Here is a 20,639-nt window from a genome sequence, read left to right on the forward strand (position 1 = left end):
CGTAGCTTGCAAACTTCCGAATTTTGATCTAATGCGACGAAGGACTGAGTGTGACCCAAACGCTGCAGAAAATGTGGGACATTTGCAAGCTACCAGAAGTTACCGCAGTGCGAGGGACTCCGTCAGTCACTCAGTGTAACGCACCAAGCACACCAAAAAAGCATCCGCACACACGCTACAGTGGGACGTGTGGTTACCCAGACGTCCCATGCCCAGAGCGGGGGAAAAGATAAAATGTAGACGTGTGTGAGCAGAGCGTCCGCGCGTGACCAATGAAAATGACAGCATTCATTAACATGAATCGTCCGTGCTCTTATGCTTTAGCGCCTGGTGGATTTGAAGTGCAACAAAGGACATTGAAGGGTGGCCATAGCTGAATGGGTAGAGAGCCCCCCTCTTGGAAGCAGAAGGTCTCGCGTTCGAGTCCCGGGCCCAACAATGTGTTAAGCTGTCCCTGAGCAAGGCACTTAAGCCCTAATTGCCCCCCGCACCCTCCGCTCTAAAACTTTGAAAAAAACAAGCTCAACGGGTTTTGAACTTGTAGTTCTTTTTGAAAATGTCATGATGTTGTTGATAACATTAGCTGCATAATTACGATGTAAAAAAGTCAAATAATGGCCGATATATGTGTGTGGCTCTGGCTTGTGAAGTCGATTGGATCTCCAGAACTGGCCCACTTCGACCAGCCACACATTCAAAACGGTGGCCACGTCCTCCTGAAGGGCTACCTCACTAGTTAAGCAAATGACTGTGATCTAGTCAACAAGGATCTGTCGCTTTAAGAACAGCGCTGACAGCTGTGACGTTGTGTTAGTGACGTACCAGGAAACAACCCAGAGTTTGTATTAGCCACAGTCCATGTGACAGAGAATCAGTGCAGACAGCGGAGCTCTGTCTAATTGTGTGGAAAGAGTGGACAGCTTTCCTGTCTCGTTTATACATGAGATGGCAGCACCAACAACGCCCCAAAATCATTGATAAGAAGTGCACTTGGATTTGAAGTGAATGAAAAAGGCGAGCCAATAAGTGGCTTGGCTTTGCTGTGGAGTGTTTGGCGAAGGAAGGCACAGTTGGTGGGTCCCGTTGACTGGTTCATTCCTTTTTGTCCATGATATAAATACAGATTGATTAATTAAAGTCTCCACAGTAGTAATATATATACCGGTACATACATCACCATCATATGTCCCAAGACTTTAAACAAGTTTTAACACACACCGACAGCACCAGCAAGTTATACGCAATCACTGTATAACTAAGTCACAAATGTCATTTTATGCAGAGATTTATCCATTGCTCATGTGATACTTCATACCTATAAGATTAGATAACAGTAGATTTTTGTTTAGATTTGTATATACATTTGCATTTGGACTGAATGCTGGATGATTTGAAAGGTTATACAGAGAGTTTGAAATGAGAACAGGATGATTTAAACATTCACTAATTGCAACAAACATTCTGTATGGGGCAGGACAATAGTGTACAAATCTAACTGACTGGCTGATTCCATGTTATGCAGAATAGAAAAGACAATCCAAGTCATAGTGGGTTGTCTGCCAGAGTGTTTGGATTCATTGTAGACCGCCCACAGCATATTACAATATAGTGTTTTTAAAGCCAATGTTTCAGTAAGGCAATTCCAACTGCTAGACACAGTTGGCACGTCTTGTTTGGTTAAGCATTCACGTGGGCGAGTTTTGGATAAATAAGTGAGCATGTTCAGTGTCTGAGCATCTGTAATGGAACTGTAAATGTAAATTGGAGCCAGACCTATATATCGGTCATCATTTGACTTTTTTGGCGACATTATACAGCTGACGAGTCCCAATGAAAATCTGGCGATGGGTGTGCTTTAATGTAAATTGTTTGTATTTCAACACTGATGCAGCAGAATGGCCTGCTGGTAATTAAAGAACTTACTATGCCTTGAAACGAGTGTACCTGTCCTAGAACAGAACACTGCAATGCTCACCTGGTCCTGGAATGCAGTAAAAAGAGCTGACCATTCTGGTGAGGGGAAATGTATCTCTTTGACTGCACCACAGGAAAGCATTGCCAAGAAAACCTTTTGTAAAGTTTCACTGTATATTTGTCAGTTGCTCCAAATTTAACCACTTAAGCACTGTTTTATATTTCATTGTACACAGTGGCGTATACAGAACTTGTCTAATGGCTGGGCCTGGACAAATATGGGTGGGTGACCATCAGCAATTGAAATAAATGTTGTAATATATATAATTTTATTCTCTGTAATATACCTGCATCAGTTGCATATGTGGATATCTTGTAGTTTTGTGCTGTTTGTATAGTACAAAGTAATAATCCATTTAACTTGCAGCTGTAAATTCAGTGCATTAATAAATTAATCCATCTGGCGCTCGGGTGGCGCAGTGGTTAAGTATCTTCCCACCACCACTGAGTCTAGGGGTTCGAATCCACCGTGGTGCATCCGGTTTTGTCGAGCACCTATACGGACACAATTGGCTTGTGTTCGGGGAGGGTGGGCAGGGTAAAATTTGTCACTCCACTCTTACGGGCTGGGGCGGCACCTGTCAGCGGGGAGTGTTGGGCGGGAGGAGTACAACGGAGGTGCTACATCCTCCCTTTGGGGGCTTTTCACTGGCAGGTGAGCCAGTAGGATTCAACAGCAGTGACAACACACAGAAATGTGTGTGGGGGAGGACAATGGCACATCAATTGGCGCAACGACAAAATTGGGGAGAAAAGGGGTAAAAAAAAGAGATATATGTATGTGTCTCAATCAGCCTGAGTGTCATCCAAACTTTAATGTCCTGCGTGGTTGGACTGCTTCAGAAAGTCTGAAGCTATGCCTCTAATATGTCCCCATCCCGAAATTATTTCTTATGTTTGGCGAGAATGTGACACGCATGAAGCTGCAGTGGTCACATTTACTGTCTCTTGGCATCAATTGAACTTTAAAAGTAGCCTAGTAGTAACAGGTCACAAACTGGAACATGGATATTTAGCCAGGCCAGCGCCATTCCTATGTTAAGTCACGCAGTGCCACTCGGCAGCTTTTGTCAGACTACAGAATTATTGTTTTTTTTTAGTTTTATTGACTTTCGGACTGAGGGGATCTGTTCTTCACCAGGCGCGAGGCTACCGTGCCTCATAGGGTGAGGATAGGGGAAAGCTGTAAATCTAGGTGGGCCTAGATTAAATTGGTCAATTCCGTAGTTCCGCCCCTGGTCGTACGACAATGTTCTGCAGGGAAAATGGCTGATCTACAAGCTCACAACATGTTACAATGCGCCGCTTTGGGACCTTGTAAATCTGCTATTCTTCATATTTTTTACTTCACTTTTTCGCCTAATTATGACATGCCCAAAATAGGGGGACGTGTGTGTGTGTGGAGGCTCAGACTATGCACAGGGACACCTCCCTCTCCCTTGCTGGCCTGGACCCTGCTGTTTGTGCCTCGACATGAGGTGATGTCACTAGACCAGTCATGTGACTCCAGTCAGACACTTGGAGGGGTGTGTGTGTGGGGCGGGGGTGGGGGGGGCAGTCTGCCGGCATGTGCTCTCTGACTAGCATTTCCTCCATATTTGGTTCTAGCAGACTGTGCTGCTGTGTTTCTGAGATGATCGAAGTCTCTCGACTGTCAGCTTGGAAGAAGGGCTGTGACTAAATTATTTTCTTAGCGATTATTCTATCGATTAGTATTTTGATTTATCAAATAATTGAGAAGTGTGTTTTTTATGATTTACATTTTATAGAACGTCTATTACAGGAAACAACAAAGTCTTTTGCACACCTGATCAGCTCAGAGACGGGTTCATAGGCAGGGATCAGACGAATAGAATACAATAAAATGACCCGCACACAGTCTACAGTCTACACATTGACAACTTTATTTAGGCAACGTTTCAGTCAATAGAAATATCGAAATGACGATATCGATTTTTATCATTTCAATAAATAAGCATAAACTAACTGCTTCAAATGAACAATGTTGGTGTAATTAAGAGATTCGATTGGGGATATATGTTATATATACACAGATTTACAAATAAAAGCGCGTCGGAAAGGATTCATGCACAATGACATTACTTCATTTGTTCTTGTTCTATTTATTATTATTAATTATTTTTGCAATTATACATGATGTAAATTTGGTTTTCAGTGATGTTTTGGTTCATTTAGCTTTCTTTCTGTCGCTGCAAGAATTTGACTTACATCTCAGTCCAAAACAGCCACAATAATGCTTGCTTCAGGGAGTTGTAACGCTGACATTTTACCTGCATGGTTCTAAAGTTACATTAAACACTAACTACTCAGACAATTGGAAAGAAAGCAAATATGAAAGTTGGCATGAACATTTTCTAATGAGGGACATTTTGATGAACCATGGTGCGGGACAGGAAATGGACTTAAGGGTACATTGACCACAGTGGCTCATGATTTCCAGTTTCAGCAGCCACTAACTGACTCACCAAACAGCTAGATTTTAGATCATTTGGGGATTAACTGGTATAAGTGACTGGCGTGTAGGAAAAACAGCCAGACGCAGTCAAAATTCACCACGGAATGGGAGATGGTAGTTTCATAGCTTTAACATGGTGTTTATTTAAGACCTTGTGCCTACGTGGCACAAGGTTTATTTATAGCCCAAACCCTCTGTTTTGAACAGGTCTTTCAGAGAAACACTGGAACACCCATGGGAATTTGCTTCTGAACTGCACCTGAGGGGGGGGTGTGTGTGTGTGTGTGTGTGTGTGTGTGTGTGTGTGTGTGTGTGTGTGTGAGTGAGACATTAGAGTAGAGAGCTTGAGTCAGTCCGATGAGCCAGATTGAGATTGTGTATATGCTTTGCGCAATTTACAATTTCCCACAAAGACATGTTGGCGAGATGCCAATAAATAAACTTAAATTGAATATAGAGAGGGAGATCTAGTCTGTGGTTAATGTGGATTGGCTGGAAGGCTGGGGGCGGTGCGCCTTGTTGGCTAATGGTAGCCTCAGGCAGCCGGCAAGCTTCAACAACTGACTGACTGCTGGGAGGTAGGGAGGGAATGGGAAATATGTTTAGATGGGGGGGGGGGAGGGGTGCTTGAGTGGATGAGAGATTATCATGAGAGAAGGATCACTAGTCACAGTACTGAATTACAAATTGATCAAGATGGGTGGGTGTGGTTAGTGATTAGGTTAGAATGTTAGCATGAGGGAACAAGCAGCTGGGCAGACACATCCCATTCCCCAAGAAGTGTCACTGCCCAGGGGACCAACCAGCGTGCTGACACCCCTTGTACCTCGTGGTTCAGAGTTTATCTCTGCTAGTTGTAAAATGCAGAAGACACTTGTTCTCAATTATGCTCTCTCTTACTCGCATTCTTCGAACTCTCTCTCCCTTTCTTCTTATCTTCTTTCTGTATCTCTCAAAGTCCCTTCTGTCTGGCTATGCAAGACTATAATCAGACAGACAGCAGAAAGACGGAGGATCAGAGATCTCTGTCTAGTGTACTGATACTGGTGACATCTAATTTCAGCGAATGGGCTAAAACTGGGTTGAAACAATTCGGAAATGTACAAACAAACTGCATTGCGGAACCAATGCAAAGACTTTAGGCCAGGCTTTGATATGGGAAAGGTGATAGGAATTGAATTCAAAGCAGTAGGCGTAGTATTGTAAACGTTGGTTCTCGCTGCTGTTGAAGCCCCTACAGTAAATTTTGATTGACCAAAAACACTCACTCACTCGCCATATAAGCCTTCCACTTTGGACACATGCACACACACGCCCACCTGACCTCTACTTGAGTTTATGAGAAGGTAACAATCCTATCACTCAGTGTTCCCATACAAGCAGGCTTAGTTAATGCCTGGCCTGTCACTTTTACCTGTCCCGGCAGACAATTCACTCTGAGGAAGTGGATAATTGTCGGAAAAGCTACTTGCTACTTGGGAGGCCAATGTCTAGAATTGTAGGTGTATATGTAGGATTTCACAATACCATTTCACAAAACAAAACTGTTTACGGATTCATTCCATGCCTTTCATGTATCATCCAATTCAGACCGTGGATTTGATACATTACTTCTACGGAACAATCAGTAGTTAATCACTTTTCATTGTCGGAGGCGTTTTGAAATACTGAGCTATGTTAAGAAAATCAAAATGGGTTCATGTCTGGCAGAAAGATTTAATATAATGTATGCTCAATATAAATCAAATGATAAACCCGTATTTAGATCTCTTGTTAAGATAATCTCTTAAATGCTGTTATTTATATTGATAGATTCACTGTAAGGTCCAATAATAAATTAGAACTCCCATTGCTTTAGCATTCTTAGAAATGGCAACCTATGGACTGATTTCTGGCAACCACTCCTGTTGTATTTGAGCCAATCAGTGGGATAAGAAGTACAGTAGTAATAGCATTATAGTTGTAATAATAGTAGTAATCCCATACAAAGAAATTCACTTGGAAGTTAAGCGTAGGAAAACCTCCAAATGGCTCATTATTAATTATTATCATTATTTCTGGCTACAGTTTTCCTGAGCCATTGGTTGTCTAAATGTGCTGCACATTACGACAGCCAATGGCTGCCAAAGCCTTATTATTCTGCACTGCACTGAGGCCTATTGACTTGGCTTCACTGCCTGGCCAGCAACAGCTTGCAGTTTGACAAGTGTGGACGGTTCCGGGCCTCTCTCAGCTGGCCTTTTAAACAGTCATCTGACTTGCACTGACCAACGCCATGAGCACTTTGAGTCACGACAAGACAGGCCTGAGGCAGAGGAGCTCATAGTGAAGCACTGCCCATGCTGATGGGTCATGCACAGCAGCTGTCAGCCGAGTGCTGACATCCTAACCAAAGCCATCGCTGTCCACTTCAATGCTGTGTGTCCAGGGCAGGAAACATTCAGGCCATGCTTGGCCACTGTGATGACGGACTCAAAAGTCTGACAAGACCAAGAGTATTTTCTGGTCCCCCGGCAGGGGAGGGGAAGTTGCTTTTACAACTTCACCCAGTTCAACAGCAAACGGCAAGAGTAGCGGCAATCTCACAACTCGTCGACACACGTTGAGATTGTAGATCGGCTGTTTTCAGCAAAGAGATTTGTCATAGAAGGGAGAAAAAGCGGTCCAAGTACAGAGCTGACTTCGGTCAACTGAGTGTTAATTTACCAAGTATGGAGGGTTTAAGTGGTTAAAGTTTGCACTCTTGTTGTAGCTTGTTGAAGTTATACTCTTGAAGTTAGTCGTTTCAGATTAGAGACACAGACAGATGTAATGAAAATGACAGATCCTTTTGATTTTATAGTGTGGTGATTTGGCAACATGAACCTTATTCACGTTGCCCAATTTTTGCTGAGCTTTTGCTATATTTTCGCCAAAGCCAGAGGCCGGCCTAGAATATTTAATGTTACTGACGGAATAATTGTTTGACACACTCCTCATTGTTCAAACGTGCAACACTCAGTGTGACAGTAAATCGCTGCCGATGTGCTGGTACCACATTTTTGCTTTCATTTAGACACAAGTCCATCGTTGTCTCTCGACTGTGTGAGTGTGACCCCTGTTCGGTCTTAGACCAGTCTTGATGCTGATGTCCAAATGTTCCTCTAACTGTACTCTGAAGGTCTTTTTAGAACACGTAGAGTTCATAATCAGCGCCGCTGATAGTACACTATTTTTGGCACGTTTGAAGATTTGGAGGTATTTGTCTTGGTAGTTAATGTGTAAGCTGTTTTCCAGTAGTGGAGCACATAATGTACAGCGTCAGAAGGATGACTCTGTCGAACAGCAGAGTCTCCCACTAACAATGTGCATCTTGCTGGGAAAGGTTTGTGTTAAAACAAGACAATTGTTTTGAAACTTTTGAAATATAGTTGAGTTCCCAACAAAGAGTGCTTCCGATGCAGTTTTATCACAATGCTCAGTCCACAGTGTCATAGCATTGTCACCATACGTACACAAACAATTTTTGGTGTTTCGCCTTTGTTTTACTGTAGTTAATCTTAATGTGTATAGATTATTAATTATAAACACCTGACAGAATAAAGCTATGAATCGGTTACTAGAGACTACATATTTTTGTACGATATCGTATCATTTCAAACAAAGTCAATGTTTTTCTATATATTTTTTTATTTTCCAACTTGTTCGGCGAGATGACAGAAGAGTGAGGCGTCGGTAGGCTGTTCACGTCCACCAATAGGGGCTCACAAGTTACACGGACGGAATTTGGAACGTTGGCACTGTCGCCAGCTGTCCCCCACATTGATAATGTCAAGATGTGTTCACATTCAACTTCTGTGACGGACAATATATAAGGGCAATCCTACGCTCTGACGGAAAGGTCAAGAGGTCATTTTGTGAGGAACACTGACAGCCATTGGCATACGTTGCACACACTGCCACACCTGCATGCGCACATTTGCACCTGTGGTTCTGCTTTCACTGTTTGTTCTTTCTTATTTTGCTGCCAAGTTTGTCCGTTTTAACCACTTAAGCACTATATACTTCATACAACAGATAGCAGATTTCAAAATAGCAGATCTACACGCTCACAACGCAGTGCGATGCGACACTTACAGATGGCTTATTTCCGCTGAAACTTTGTTCAAATGTTTTGAAAATCTTTGCCTATAGAGACAAAAGACTATGGCAGACTTTGCAGTCCTTAAGACTTTAGGATGGTCCGTCATGTTGGGACGGTGATATGATTTGTTTTCAAAGCATTGGGGGTGGGTTTGCCAGGGGCCGTTCTCTATGTTTTTCTAGCCCCTACACTGAATTCAGATTTCCCTAGATGTATCATATCAGTAGGCAGAGACCTCTGATGGTCTGACTAATGCAAGACTAGGTTGAAAGGTCTTGGCAGAGGCTACTGTAAGTTAACAAACATCATCACTTCATGTGTTTTGCTCTGTACTGTATTGCATTGCATTGACCAATCATCAAAAGCGATGTGCGTGCAAAAGTGTTGTTTGTTTGTTACTTTTATTGGGTCATAGTAACCCACATGAACTTGGGATTCCTTCCTGGCCTGTCTGTCCACCACTTTACTTCCAAACAAGATATTTGGACAACTCTTGGCTGGATTGTTCTTTAACTTGAGGTTGAACAATTCAACACCGTTTTGAAACATGCCACGTCATGGACCATAAGTAGCATTGTATAGGCTATTTGTAGGTGAACAGTTTGGGCATTTGTTTTGTTCATGCTTAAGTATTTATACTAAGCTGTTAAGAGTGAATAAATACGGTACAAAGAATTCTTATTGATTCCTTGGCTTAACTACTTGAGCACAAAGCTGCCATCCAGCAGTCTATAGAGAGAACCTTTGAGAGAGATTTGGATGTTAGATCTTTCTAAATTTAGCTTGATTGCTTAATTGGTGTTAAATCTTAACCCATGTGCAGAAAGAAGTTGTGAAAATTAATGCATCCATACTCTTTTTTTTTCAGCGTGGCTCTGCAGGAGGCTGTAAGAGGGGTGTGTGTGTGTGTGTGTTTGTCCAGCGCAGTGCACAATGCCAGTAGGCCAACTAAATACCTACACATATGCTTTACATATTTTAAATTATTTAACTTTCACTTTATAGTGATAGAGGGTCTCAGATTGAGCTGAAACCTTAACCAAATGTTTAGTCTTACATCATCATAGTAGTATGTCACTGACGTCATAGATCACTGACGGGAAGTCATAGATGACTGACATCACAGCTGGCTACATGAAGTCTGAGATCTACATTATAGCCACGCCTTTTCCATGTGATAAGATTCTGTGTGTGTGTGACTGTGTGTGTGTTTATTACTAAATGACAGACAGTTGAGTTCAGAGTATATAATTATAAATGAAGTATATGCCACATCTCTTGACTTTAGAGAAAATGTGTTATGTTGATTGATTGCAAGCAACAGGGATTTGTGTGCCCACCGCCTCTGCCAGCGAGCCCTTGAGCAAGGCAGGGGCACAACATCCTGTGTTGTAACAGAATAACCACTGATGAAAGGCACATACAGTATATGGGGTGCTGTGCATTCCATCAAACGTTCACTGTTAGCAACACCGTTCAAACATAGACAAAAATAATAACAATCAACATAATGTAATAAATATTTTGACTTGTGTTTAGATCCGTGATGATATTAAGTGCCATATAACTGCATGTCCAAATAGGGAAGCCAGGTTGAAGGTGGTTAAGTGTCTCATGCTATCTGAAGCGTTTTTTCCTGTGTTGCTTGACTTACTATTGCTTCTCTTTTCTTCATAAGATTGTGCATTTTGGAGGTCTATCTACGGTATATGATGTGTGGAATCACTTCTAAGCATTTGTGAATGCTTGTTGGAGTTTTTGTTAATGAAAAGCATTCTGAGGACAACTTGGTGATTGTTATCTATTTAAGCAACAGACAGACTGTTGTTTAAATCAAATCAAAACTGCAAGTGAGTGCTAGCCATTAACTCTTTTGACTTTTGGTATTTTACCTGTGGCTAGAAGCACCCTTATACTTCTCGGGAGTACAAGAGCATGTCTGATCTCGCTTATATAAACTGAACTATCTGTAAGCTAAGCACTTCTGATCATTTTACTAGAACAAAAAGTAAAATTCCACACTGAGTGTGCATAATGTAGCTTTGATATCTGCCATCATAATACCTTTGTCTTCCACACTTAGGGTACAGATGATTATTCATATTTATGGTGTGAGAATCACAGAACAAAAAAACTCCTCCCAATTTTGCAAAGAGGAAACTCTTCTAGCACACATATCTTTTTACTCAAGAGCTCCCAGACATCAAGTGTCAAAAAAGGCATTTTTGATTTTCACTTATTGAAACTATTTGAAACTGCAAATTGTTCCAAGAGATTGACTCTTGACTGCTATTAAATATTTTGGCTTTTGCTTCAAACCCTATTTGAAGTTATTCTTGGCTGAGAGATCGATCAGTAATTCAGTATCGGTCTTGATTAGGATTAGCAGTATTGTATCATGTAAAGTTGTTGAATTACCATAACTGCTATCATCATCAGTTCTAACCACCAGTGTTTTAAGAGGCTTACTTGTAGCAGCAAAACCCATGCAAGTGAATAAGTTAAGCAGGAAACATTTCAGTAGTAGCAGTATGGACAGGCGTTGGATACAAATTCTCCCAACATACAGAGCAACAGAATGTAAGTATGTGTAGTTTTACATGTATGCTTTTCCTATTTCTGCACAATACTGTGAGTGACCAAGGCAAGTTCGTTCTTGTAAAAGTTTATTGCAACATTCTACGTGCAATGTACACAGAAGTTGAACCACTTCTGATGGTTTCCACTAGCCTTTAGCTGCTGGAATTTGCTACTGTAATTTGGTCTGGTTTTGCATACTTTTAATTTGACAGGTATTTCTACACGTGGGAGTCTTTCTTTTTCAGAATAGTCTGTGAACGTCTGCTAATCTGAGGGAGCATGTGGCTGCTAATGCTCTTGTTCTTCTCTAGAAACTGATGATAGAACCCATAGTACTACACTCTATAAGCAGAAATGTTTTGTGGTTCTTGAAGCAAAGTGTTTTGAAGCACTTTGCTGCAATGATCGATGCTTTAATGGTTAGCCTACATTCTGCACAACCGACTACCTCACACAGTAGAAGGTAGGGCTGCCTACAACTATCAATTATTTTCTTGCTGATATTTTATCATTCACTTTTTCGATTAATCAACTAATCTTTACGCATGTTTGAAAAAAATTATATTAAAACACTGTGGAAAAATCCCAGTAGATTATTTTAATAATTGACTAAATCGATTTCTGATTAAACACACAAGCCCTATTTTATTATAGAAATTCTTTATTGGAAATAACCCCTTGAGATGTACCATCTCGTTTTCGAGATGGTACATTTATGCTAAATCGATCTATAATCTTGATGTATTCTGATGTATTCTGTATTCTTTTGATTAGCTGCTGCATCTTTACTAGATAGGTATGTTTTGTTTCCTAATCCATGGGGTGAACGAGGGCCCTGTGTCTCACTGCAACTCAGTTCTTGCCTGAAAACTCAGCCTCAGCCAATTTGCATATGTTATTCCTGTGATACTGGCTGGTCTATTGAGCATCAGCTTTCTCCCATGAGCCAGACTACAAGAGCATAAAGAGCCAAACCACTGGTCATCAGAGCTGATGCCTTGGGAAATGGGATGCTGAGTTGTGTTTGGTTTTGTTTAACCAAATTCATTAACCAATTAAGACCTGAGGCCGATTCTAAGAATGTCTTCTAAATCCTAACAGTTTTCTGAAACACTTATGTTGCTATAATATCAGTGATTCTCAAACTTTTTCATGTCAAGGATCCCCAAAATTATATGTATTTGGTCGCGGACCCCCATCTGAAAATATTTAGTTCCAGGGACCCTCAGAAGCAAAGATTTGAATTACAAATGTTCGCTTTAAAAATATATATATATTCAAAAATGTGTGCAAAGTTTCATGTTTTCTCAAAAATAGCAGATCTACAAGCTCATAGCGCGGCACTTGGTGCCATGCTATGAGCTTGTACATCTGCTATTTTTGAAGAGCCAAAGTATAAAATAATGGTTTAAGTGGTTAAAATCTGAAATGACAGACGCTTTACCGGTCTTAATGGGTTCAGCTTTTATACTCGTATGACACCGACATTCATGGCAGTGCTAATTCAACTGTGTCAACAGCGGTCGGTCACCACCAACTGCTAGGCCAAACGAGGGGGTGGATTTGTCACTTAAAGGCTTGTAATAAAGTAACTTCAAATCCCACATGTGCTGTACAGTATTCTGACATTCTACACTGCCCCTTATTGGTCTGCTTAGGGTTACGCTGCGTCCGTTAGCGGGTAATTGCCACCAGCAGCTACTTAACCCAATAATGGTTGGTTTTGGGAGTGGCTGATATCTGCTCTACCAGTGTCCTTGGCAGGTAGCCAGTCATAGCTGAGCTGAAAGAGAGGTTCATTTATGCGTCTTAAAACACTTTCGATGTGGCGTCCCCATTTTGGGCATGTCATAGAAAGACAATGTTCAAAAATAGCAGCTCTACAAGCTCACAAAGTGTTGTGATGCAACATGTTAGCTTATAGAATGGCTATTGTTTACTATTTTCACGTGACAACATGGTACAATGAATTATAAAATATGGCTTAAAGGGCAAGACCACTTTAGTAGAGGTTTGGGTTGTGTAGTTACCTTGCCATAGTGCAACTCCAAAGTCCACTCCATTGATTAGAAATTGATAATTCAAAATATTCTCCTCATTGACCTACATTGTACGGTAAAACAGCTCTCAAAGTCACTCTTTTAGCACGTAAACAAACACAAACACAGCTGATTCAGACAATATAGAACATCACCAAAACCAAGTACTGTTTATTTTTTTAATAAAAATGTCAACGTCATGCTGATTTTACTCTTTGAATATCCGGATCCGTGGATCCAGTCCGGGTTTTCCTCTTAATAAAAATAGCAAAATCAACAGAAAGTAACATTTTTATTAAAAGAACAAACAGTACTGGGTTTGATGATGTTATATGTTGTCTGAATCAGCTTTGTTTACGTGAGTTTACGTGCTAAAAGAGTGACTTTGAGAGCTGTTTCACTGTACAATGTAAGTCAATGAGAAGCATGTTTTCAATCATCAATTTCTAATCAATGGAGCAATTATTTTGTATTTCTTGTCCACCTTTGGACTTGCATCATGGCACGGTAACTACACAACCCAAACCTCTACCAAAGTGGTCTTGCCCTTTAAGTGCTTAACTGGTCAATAGGGACAGTGACTTGAGAATGTTTTTGTATTTGTCATGGACGTGTGGAAAAACAGACTTTTACATCACACTGTCATTTAACATGCAGTAATTTTTGTTCAAGAATCTGCACTTAGAATCAGCATTCATTTCAGTCTACGTTTCACAGAGAGATTAAATGCAACTGAACTTTTCATCATCCTCATCAGGAATGATGGAAAGCGTCAGGAATGTAAAGAATTGTACCACGACATAAGCTGCTGAAGAAATTGTGACGTTTGAGTATAAGTGGCCATGTTCTGCTCCAGTTTTTATAAAGCTATACGTGTGTGTGTGTGTGTGTGTGTCCTTATCGGCACCACTTTAATTGCAAATTAGGCACAGTTATTTGTCTTGGTGACAGCAGTGCAGAGATACAGTAGGCCATATTGACAACTTAATGGGTTTTACTGCAAGACACGGACAGACTAGAGTGTAGATTATGCTTACTGCTGTACAAATACACACTTATATTCAGTATTACTACAACTATGTGCACTAGAGGTGCGCCTTCCTTGCATTTAGCAAAGCCTACTTAGTTTCTGTGTACGTGTACATGTACATGCATGTGCACATGTCTGTGTTAAAGAGCAAGAGCACCCAAATGGTCTTAGTCCATTAGGGCTTCTTTATCCCGGCCCTCACTCCCTGTGTGTCTGTGGCTTTGTCCCTTGTTATGATCAGTCCTCTAAGGAGATTACCAAGATGTGAGCGTGTTGTCAACGGCTTGGTGAGGGAGCCTGGCCTGTGCAGGGGGTGGTCTGCCTGTAGGGCTAGGCAATATAGCGATACTATGTTGATATCGTGATAGGAGACTACATATCGTCTTGGATCATGAAATGGCAGTGGTAATGTCCTATTTTTTCCGCTTAAGCCTTATTTTTACGTGGGAAAAATGGTCAACGTTCAAAAATAGCAACAACGAACGCTTTGCGATGCAGTTTTTGCTGGAAGAAATAATATCATCACGACTTTACGGAATTATTGTCACAATAGCGACATCAAAGTATGGGGTCAAAAATATCATAGTTTTGTCCATATTGTCCAGTCCTACCTCCCTCCTTCCTCTTCATTCTGTCCTCTCTGGCCTTCAGCCTCTTTACAATGACTGACCAGACTGATCACTTTCTCTAAGTTAGACCACTAGTTTTGTCTCCAAGTTGGCACAGCTCAAGTGTGTCTGGTGACTGGTCATCTGTCTAATCCTCTCCCTGAACGTGACATTAATCTCATTCTCGGTTCGTTTCCTGACATTGCCGCCGGCAGGCCTGTGAACTTGTGAACTTGTCATAAACAAACCATCACTAGAGTCCGTTTACTCAAAGAGTCAATAGCATATCTCACAACTTGTCATGTTGTAAGGCTGTAGATATTTTAGATTTGATTTTTCATCCCACTGTTTAAAAAAAAAAGTAAAACAATAAATGTTTTGCCTATAATGACATGACAAAATAGAGACACCAGGTTGAAAGTCGTTATGAATAGCTCCATCTGTGGCTTGGTACAATTATGGTGGTGACAATGACGATGCATGCTTCCTTGACGTTGCTGAGCAAGCTGCCTATTTGAGTACAGCATTAGTTTGCTTCATTTGAACAGACAGAACAGTAAAATAATAATGAGGAAAGGAAATAAAGATTGAGGAAATAGAGGAAGTTCAAATAAAGAGTGAACTGAAACAACAGTGTGATAAAATAGTCCAACATTCACCTCGGTTCTCTTGACCCAAGACGCTCCTCATGGACCTCTGTATTGGAGATGGATATCAGCAAACTGAAAGCTTCATCTGTTCTGTGTTCTCGCCTCTTGACTTCTTTGTGTTTCTGTCTCTTCATCATTCTTTCCTCTGCCCAGTTGCATGTCTGAGTGTTCAGAGCCTCCTGTGATGTCGGCCATCTTTGTTATCAGGGTTGGATTTGTTGGAGGGGATATCAAAGCCCCTGCTTTTGATATACCGCCCTCTGGTCATTGTTTTTCATGGCTGGTGGGGATACGTTTATCCCTGCTGCTGGTCAGTCTGAATTAAATAATATGTATTTCCATTTGGGGAAATATAGGCTGTCTGATATGTTTGATACTGTATATGTTTGATAATATCATAATTTTGAAATTTTATAGAACATGTAAGATTAACCCGCCATCCCTACTTTTGGGGACATTTGTCAAAAAAATAAATAAATAGCAGATCTACAAGCTTGCAATGCAAATCAGCTATTTTCACTATTTGTCAAAGACCTATACATGGCTTAAGTTGTAAGAAAATGGTCCCCCCTCTGTTTTTCTTTCATAAATTGAACCCTGTTTGTTGTGCCTCCACAGAGTCCACGGGTCCTGCCAAGGTGGTGAAAGCAGGGAACCCACCCAGAGCCAGACGAGGAGGAAAGGTAATGTGGTAATCTTCATCATGTGTGTGTGTGTTTGTTTGTTAGTATGTACGTATGTGAGTGCGTGTACTGTTTGCCATAGTGCAGTGGTTCTCAAAGTGGGTTCCGGGGACCCCCAGGGATCCCTGGGGGGGGGGTTCCAGGCGTCCCCAGCAAAAGTAGTTAATGTAGCATCAGATTTTTTTTAACCACTTTATCCTTTTATATGTTGGCTTTAAAAAATGTTTTTAAAACCCTTGAAAAATATCAAATGTTGAATAATTTAGATTTTGTTTTCTCTTCTTGGGGTCACTGGCACAACATTTTTTTTAGATGAAGGTCCGCAGCCAAATGCATATTAATTTGGGGGTCCTTGACATTAAAAAGTTTGAGAACCACTGCCATTCTGTATGTGTTTGCGTGCCAAGGATGGGATGGGAATTGATAGGATTTTACTGATATCAACAATGCTGTTAGTGATTCTGCTTATCGGACCGATTTCTTTATTAACCCATTGAGACCTGAGGCCGATTCGAAAAATGTCTTCTAAAACCTAACCTAAGTTTTCTGAAAACGTCCAAATTCTTACTAAAAAAATGAATACAAAATTATGTTGCTATATGTATAGCAACAACTAATGAGACACAGAGGTGGCTCCCGGATTCAAAGGTATAACAACGTATAGGTGACAGCAGGTCTAAATGGGTTAATTATCTTTCTGATTCCTGTTCGATTTCCAGTGTGGAAAAAAAAGTAGGCATACGCAGGTTTTCAACTGTTTTATTATCTGTGAGTCTGAACTCAATAGAAGCAGTAGAATTTCTGTCTAATAACATTTTAATTTTAATTGTTAAAGTTTCTTTTCAGCAGCGCAGACACATGGTTTTATTGTTTTGCAATTAACAATTTTAAGAAAAATGGGTTCGCATCGATAAAAGGGATCAGCTCGGAGGCATACAATGTCAATTTCAGAGTTAACAATTCAGATTATCTAACAATTCTGGTTCTCTAGTCCCCTCTCTATTTTGGAGCGCGGGGACATGTTTAAATGTAAGGCAGAGTAAAATAATCACAAATACAACGAGAGTGCATGATATTGGGATTACCTTTACATTTCACAGGTTTAACAGTTGCTCTTTTAAGCTGTCATCTTAATCTGTGCCTCCCCTTTATGACTGAAGCAATTTAAACGGCTGAAACCAATGAGTTCATAGAACTCAACCAAAGTTCAAATGGCCCTAATATTTTGCAAAGTCAGCCTATCTCCAACATCGTTGTCTATGCGTATACCTGCACGATTGTTTCAGACATTTCTGTCCTCTACATCATGGCCGTGGAAGTCCACACTGCCGACATGCTCCTTCCCACTGCTGTAGTCCTCAGGCTCCCCGTTTTTGATCTCAAAGGATTTACCCTAGTTTCGATTTCATTATTAGCTGGGATTTTGATCATGTAGCAATTTGGAATCATTCCAGATGGGAAAAGAAATCTCCCCCCTTTCTCTGTCTGTCCCCTTCACTTTCTCAACGACACCATGTGATCTGACTGCACCAAGCATCATTTCAGTCATGCTCGGGGGTGTGTGCAGAAGTAGAATTTGCTTCCTGGTATGCATATTCCAAATCCTGGAGAGCCAGAGCAGTGGAAATGTTTGTGTGGAGTAAAACTGCTTCGAGGGGGAGTTCGTCAAGCTTCAAAGCTTGACAAACTCCCCCCGAAGCATATTTCATTTTAATTTTCAGACACTTTTGTTGCTCATATTTGGCCGTAGTAGTACTGATCTGGAACCACACACTACTGTGCTGCATGACGTCATATGATCGTATGGACGCTAGACATAGACAGACACAGATTATTGTAATAATGTAAATTATAATTGTAGATGAACTTTATTATTTGCATTTTCTTTTTGAACTTTCAAATTGTTTATCATTTCCTCCTCTGTTACACCAATTCAGGACAACTGAAGCGTTTCTCTGTGACAGTGGATATTTGGACCCCACGGTGTCATGCAAACACATTTTCTGTATTTTGTGCGTTCCAACAGAATACCTTTCATTGCTATGAATTGTTGATTTGTGATTTCAGAAAGGCTTCAATCATCGGATCCTACCCTGACACAAAACCTACCGTACTGATATTGTCTAATTATTCCCTGTGTTTATGCATGTGTTTTGTTCAGGTCGGAGATTTTGGTGATGCCAACAACTGGCCGACCCCAGGAGAGATCGCTACTAAAGACATGCAGGTGGGTGTTAGTTTTAGTTTGTGTCCCTTTTCAGTATATGAGAAATGTCTGACATGTCATATGACAAGATGCTTGTTGAATGCATTTTGTATTCCAAGCTCTATTTCGTCGCTGTCGGGTGGAAACCCCATATGTCCAAAAGTGTTACTTTTCAGGTTTGAAATTCAAAATGGCAAATGTAGCAGATCACAAGTTCGAGCTTGTGGAACTGCTACTTTTGATGCTTTTATGTGACGCTGTAGTATGATCATGGAGGGCGTTAATTTACGAAAAAACACAACAAGTTAGAATATAGAGATAAGAGGTTTCTGCCCAACAGCAACGATTTGTCATTTCCACAACACTGATGAGCAAGGCAGGGAACATGAACTCCGTTGTAGACGTTACACTGCGTGCAATTATGCATTCGTACCTCTGAACCTTGTTTAAGCAGCCTAATGAAATCATCTAAATATAAGGAACCTTCCTGCTTAATATGTTGTTTGGCTGATATTTACATGTTAAAATTCACACGTATATGTAAAAAGAAAAGAACCACAGAATCCAAACTGTCCAAACTGTTTTACTGTAGTGTCCTGTCCTGTGACCCAGCTGATAAAAAGCACAATTCCCGGAATACCTCCCACTCAACACACACACATAGTTGTACTGAAACAGAAAATAAGCATTTTGCACACCTGTGTCCCTGACGAGTTTTAACTGGTGTTCCAGTTTGAGATTATGTCAATCTTATCCTGTGCTGTCTTATTACTGGCCAGTTTTTAACTTTACCTTCATCCGCGCATACACACACAGACACACACACTTAACCCACTTAACCCACGGCCAGCGGTGCAGTCCACAGAATGATTGCAGTGACCTTTATCACAGAGCATTGTTCAGTACATTACATTTTAGATCAGAGAGATGGTGTGTTGTGTTTATATATATCATTCCAACCATCCTCCCTGGCCTTGACATGAATAAAGAGATGTTTTAGACTATAATTGTTCAGCAGATGCCCCACTGAGCAGTGCTTTTCTTAGCTAGCACAGTGTTCAACAGATACTCTGCAACTGTTGGCTGTGATGCACACTGTTGCTACTGTATGTGACTGGTAGCTTAAACCCTCTATTGTTAGTGAAACGGACCTGAGTTGCAACTGTACCTGGTCTGCTCTTGTTTCCTTCTACACCGAATATCTTCGCCAGAAATATCTGATCTAAGTTCACATTGCGTAGTGTTGTGACGCGTTGTGAGCTTCAAGATCAGCTATTTCTGGTGAAATAGCCAGATGGCCACAAATAGCCACTTGAACCTTTCTGGTGATGGTTCAAGTGGTTAAACCTAAACAGTTTAGCAGGATTCTTTCTTTCGTTGCATGACGGAGACGTGATGACCTACAAACTCACAATGTTTTGCGGATGCAATGCTTTTTGGGCTTGTATATAAATGTATGAATCCACTGTATTCATATTTGAGATTAGAGAGACTTATCTGTCCATTAATGTTTACCATTGGATTTAGTTTGAATCCAAACCAGCCCAATGAGAAGCACCACATCGGTGAGGAAGAAAATATGATTGGACAAAGTGACGGATAATTTTTCCCTTCCTGTTTGACTTCGCCGTAAGGGATGAATAGCGAGCTACAATAGGTATTTTAGTGGTTGAGAGGGCTAATTACACAGTGGCAACAGCAGCACGCAATACAGCTACACAGTACACCCAGACAGAGCAGTTGACGTGTGGTGGTGTTATGTCCCTAAGACTGCTTTTTCTGTCCTTTTTGTGAGGGGTTAGTCCACTCTGACCTCTTTGGCAGATTCTGTTGGAGTATGTGGGAGGGTGTCTGACCTCTAAACAGAGTCTGAAAAGTAGAACACAACCAACTGGGAGTTCTTGTCTTTTTCTGGAGAGAACCGACTGTTAAAATGACTAGACCCTAGAAATACCTGCTAAACAAAGAAACTAGCTCCGTATGTGAAGCATGCACCGGTGTGTGACTGGTTACAGAGCTTGGGTATTGTCTACTAAGATAGTGGAAACGAGATGCTGCATGCCAAGGGGCTTATCCTCTAGTGAAATTTAAAAAATAAATGAATAAAATAAGATGAAAATGAAAGCCAGAAAAGGAGAGTGGGCAGTGAGAATTCAAATGATGATAGATATATAGTAGAAGAAAGAATCATGACTGACAACATAGGATTAAGCCTAATTTATGTTTAACCGCTTTCAATCTGAAGTCCCTATTTTGGCCATGTCATTACA

At 40.9% G+C, this 20,639-nt stretch overlaps 1 protein-coding gene across 3 annotated transcripts in view; it reads left to right on the forward strand.

The window, feature by feature from the left end:
* Positions 1-20,639, forward strand: part of larp1 (La ribonucleoprotein 1, translational regulator) — a 62,296-nt gene that overhangs the window by 8,554 nt on the left and 33,103 nt on the right. For all 3 annotated transcript variants that reach the window (XM_080435608.1, XM_080435609.1, XM_080435607.1), the window contains exons 2-3: positions 16,099-16,163; positions 18,325-18,390. In XM_080435608.1, the coding sequence (XP_080291734.1) occupies positions 16,099-16,163; positions 18,325-18,390 (131 nt within the window). The remainder of the gene's footprint in view (positions 1-16,098; positions 16,164-18,324; positions 18,391-20,639) is intronic.

The sequence above is a fragment of the Gymnoscopelus braueri genome (genome assembly GCF_963280865.1).
Source record: "Gymnoscopelus braueri genome assembly, chromosome: 8".
Lineage (NCBI taxonomy): Eukaryota > Metazoa > Chordata > Actinopteri > Myctophiformes > Myctophidae > Gymnoscopelus > Gymnoscopelus braueri.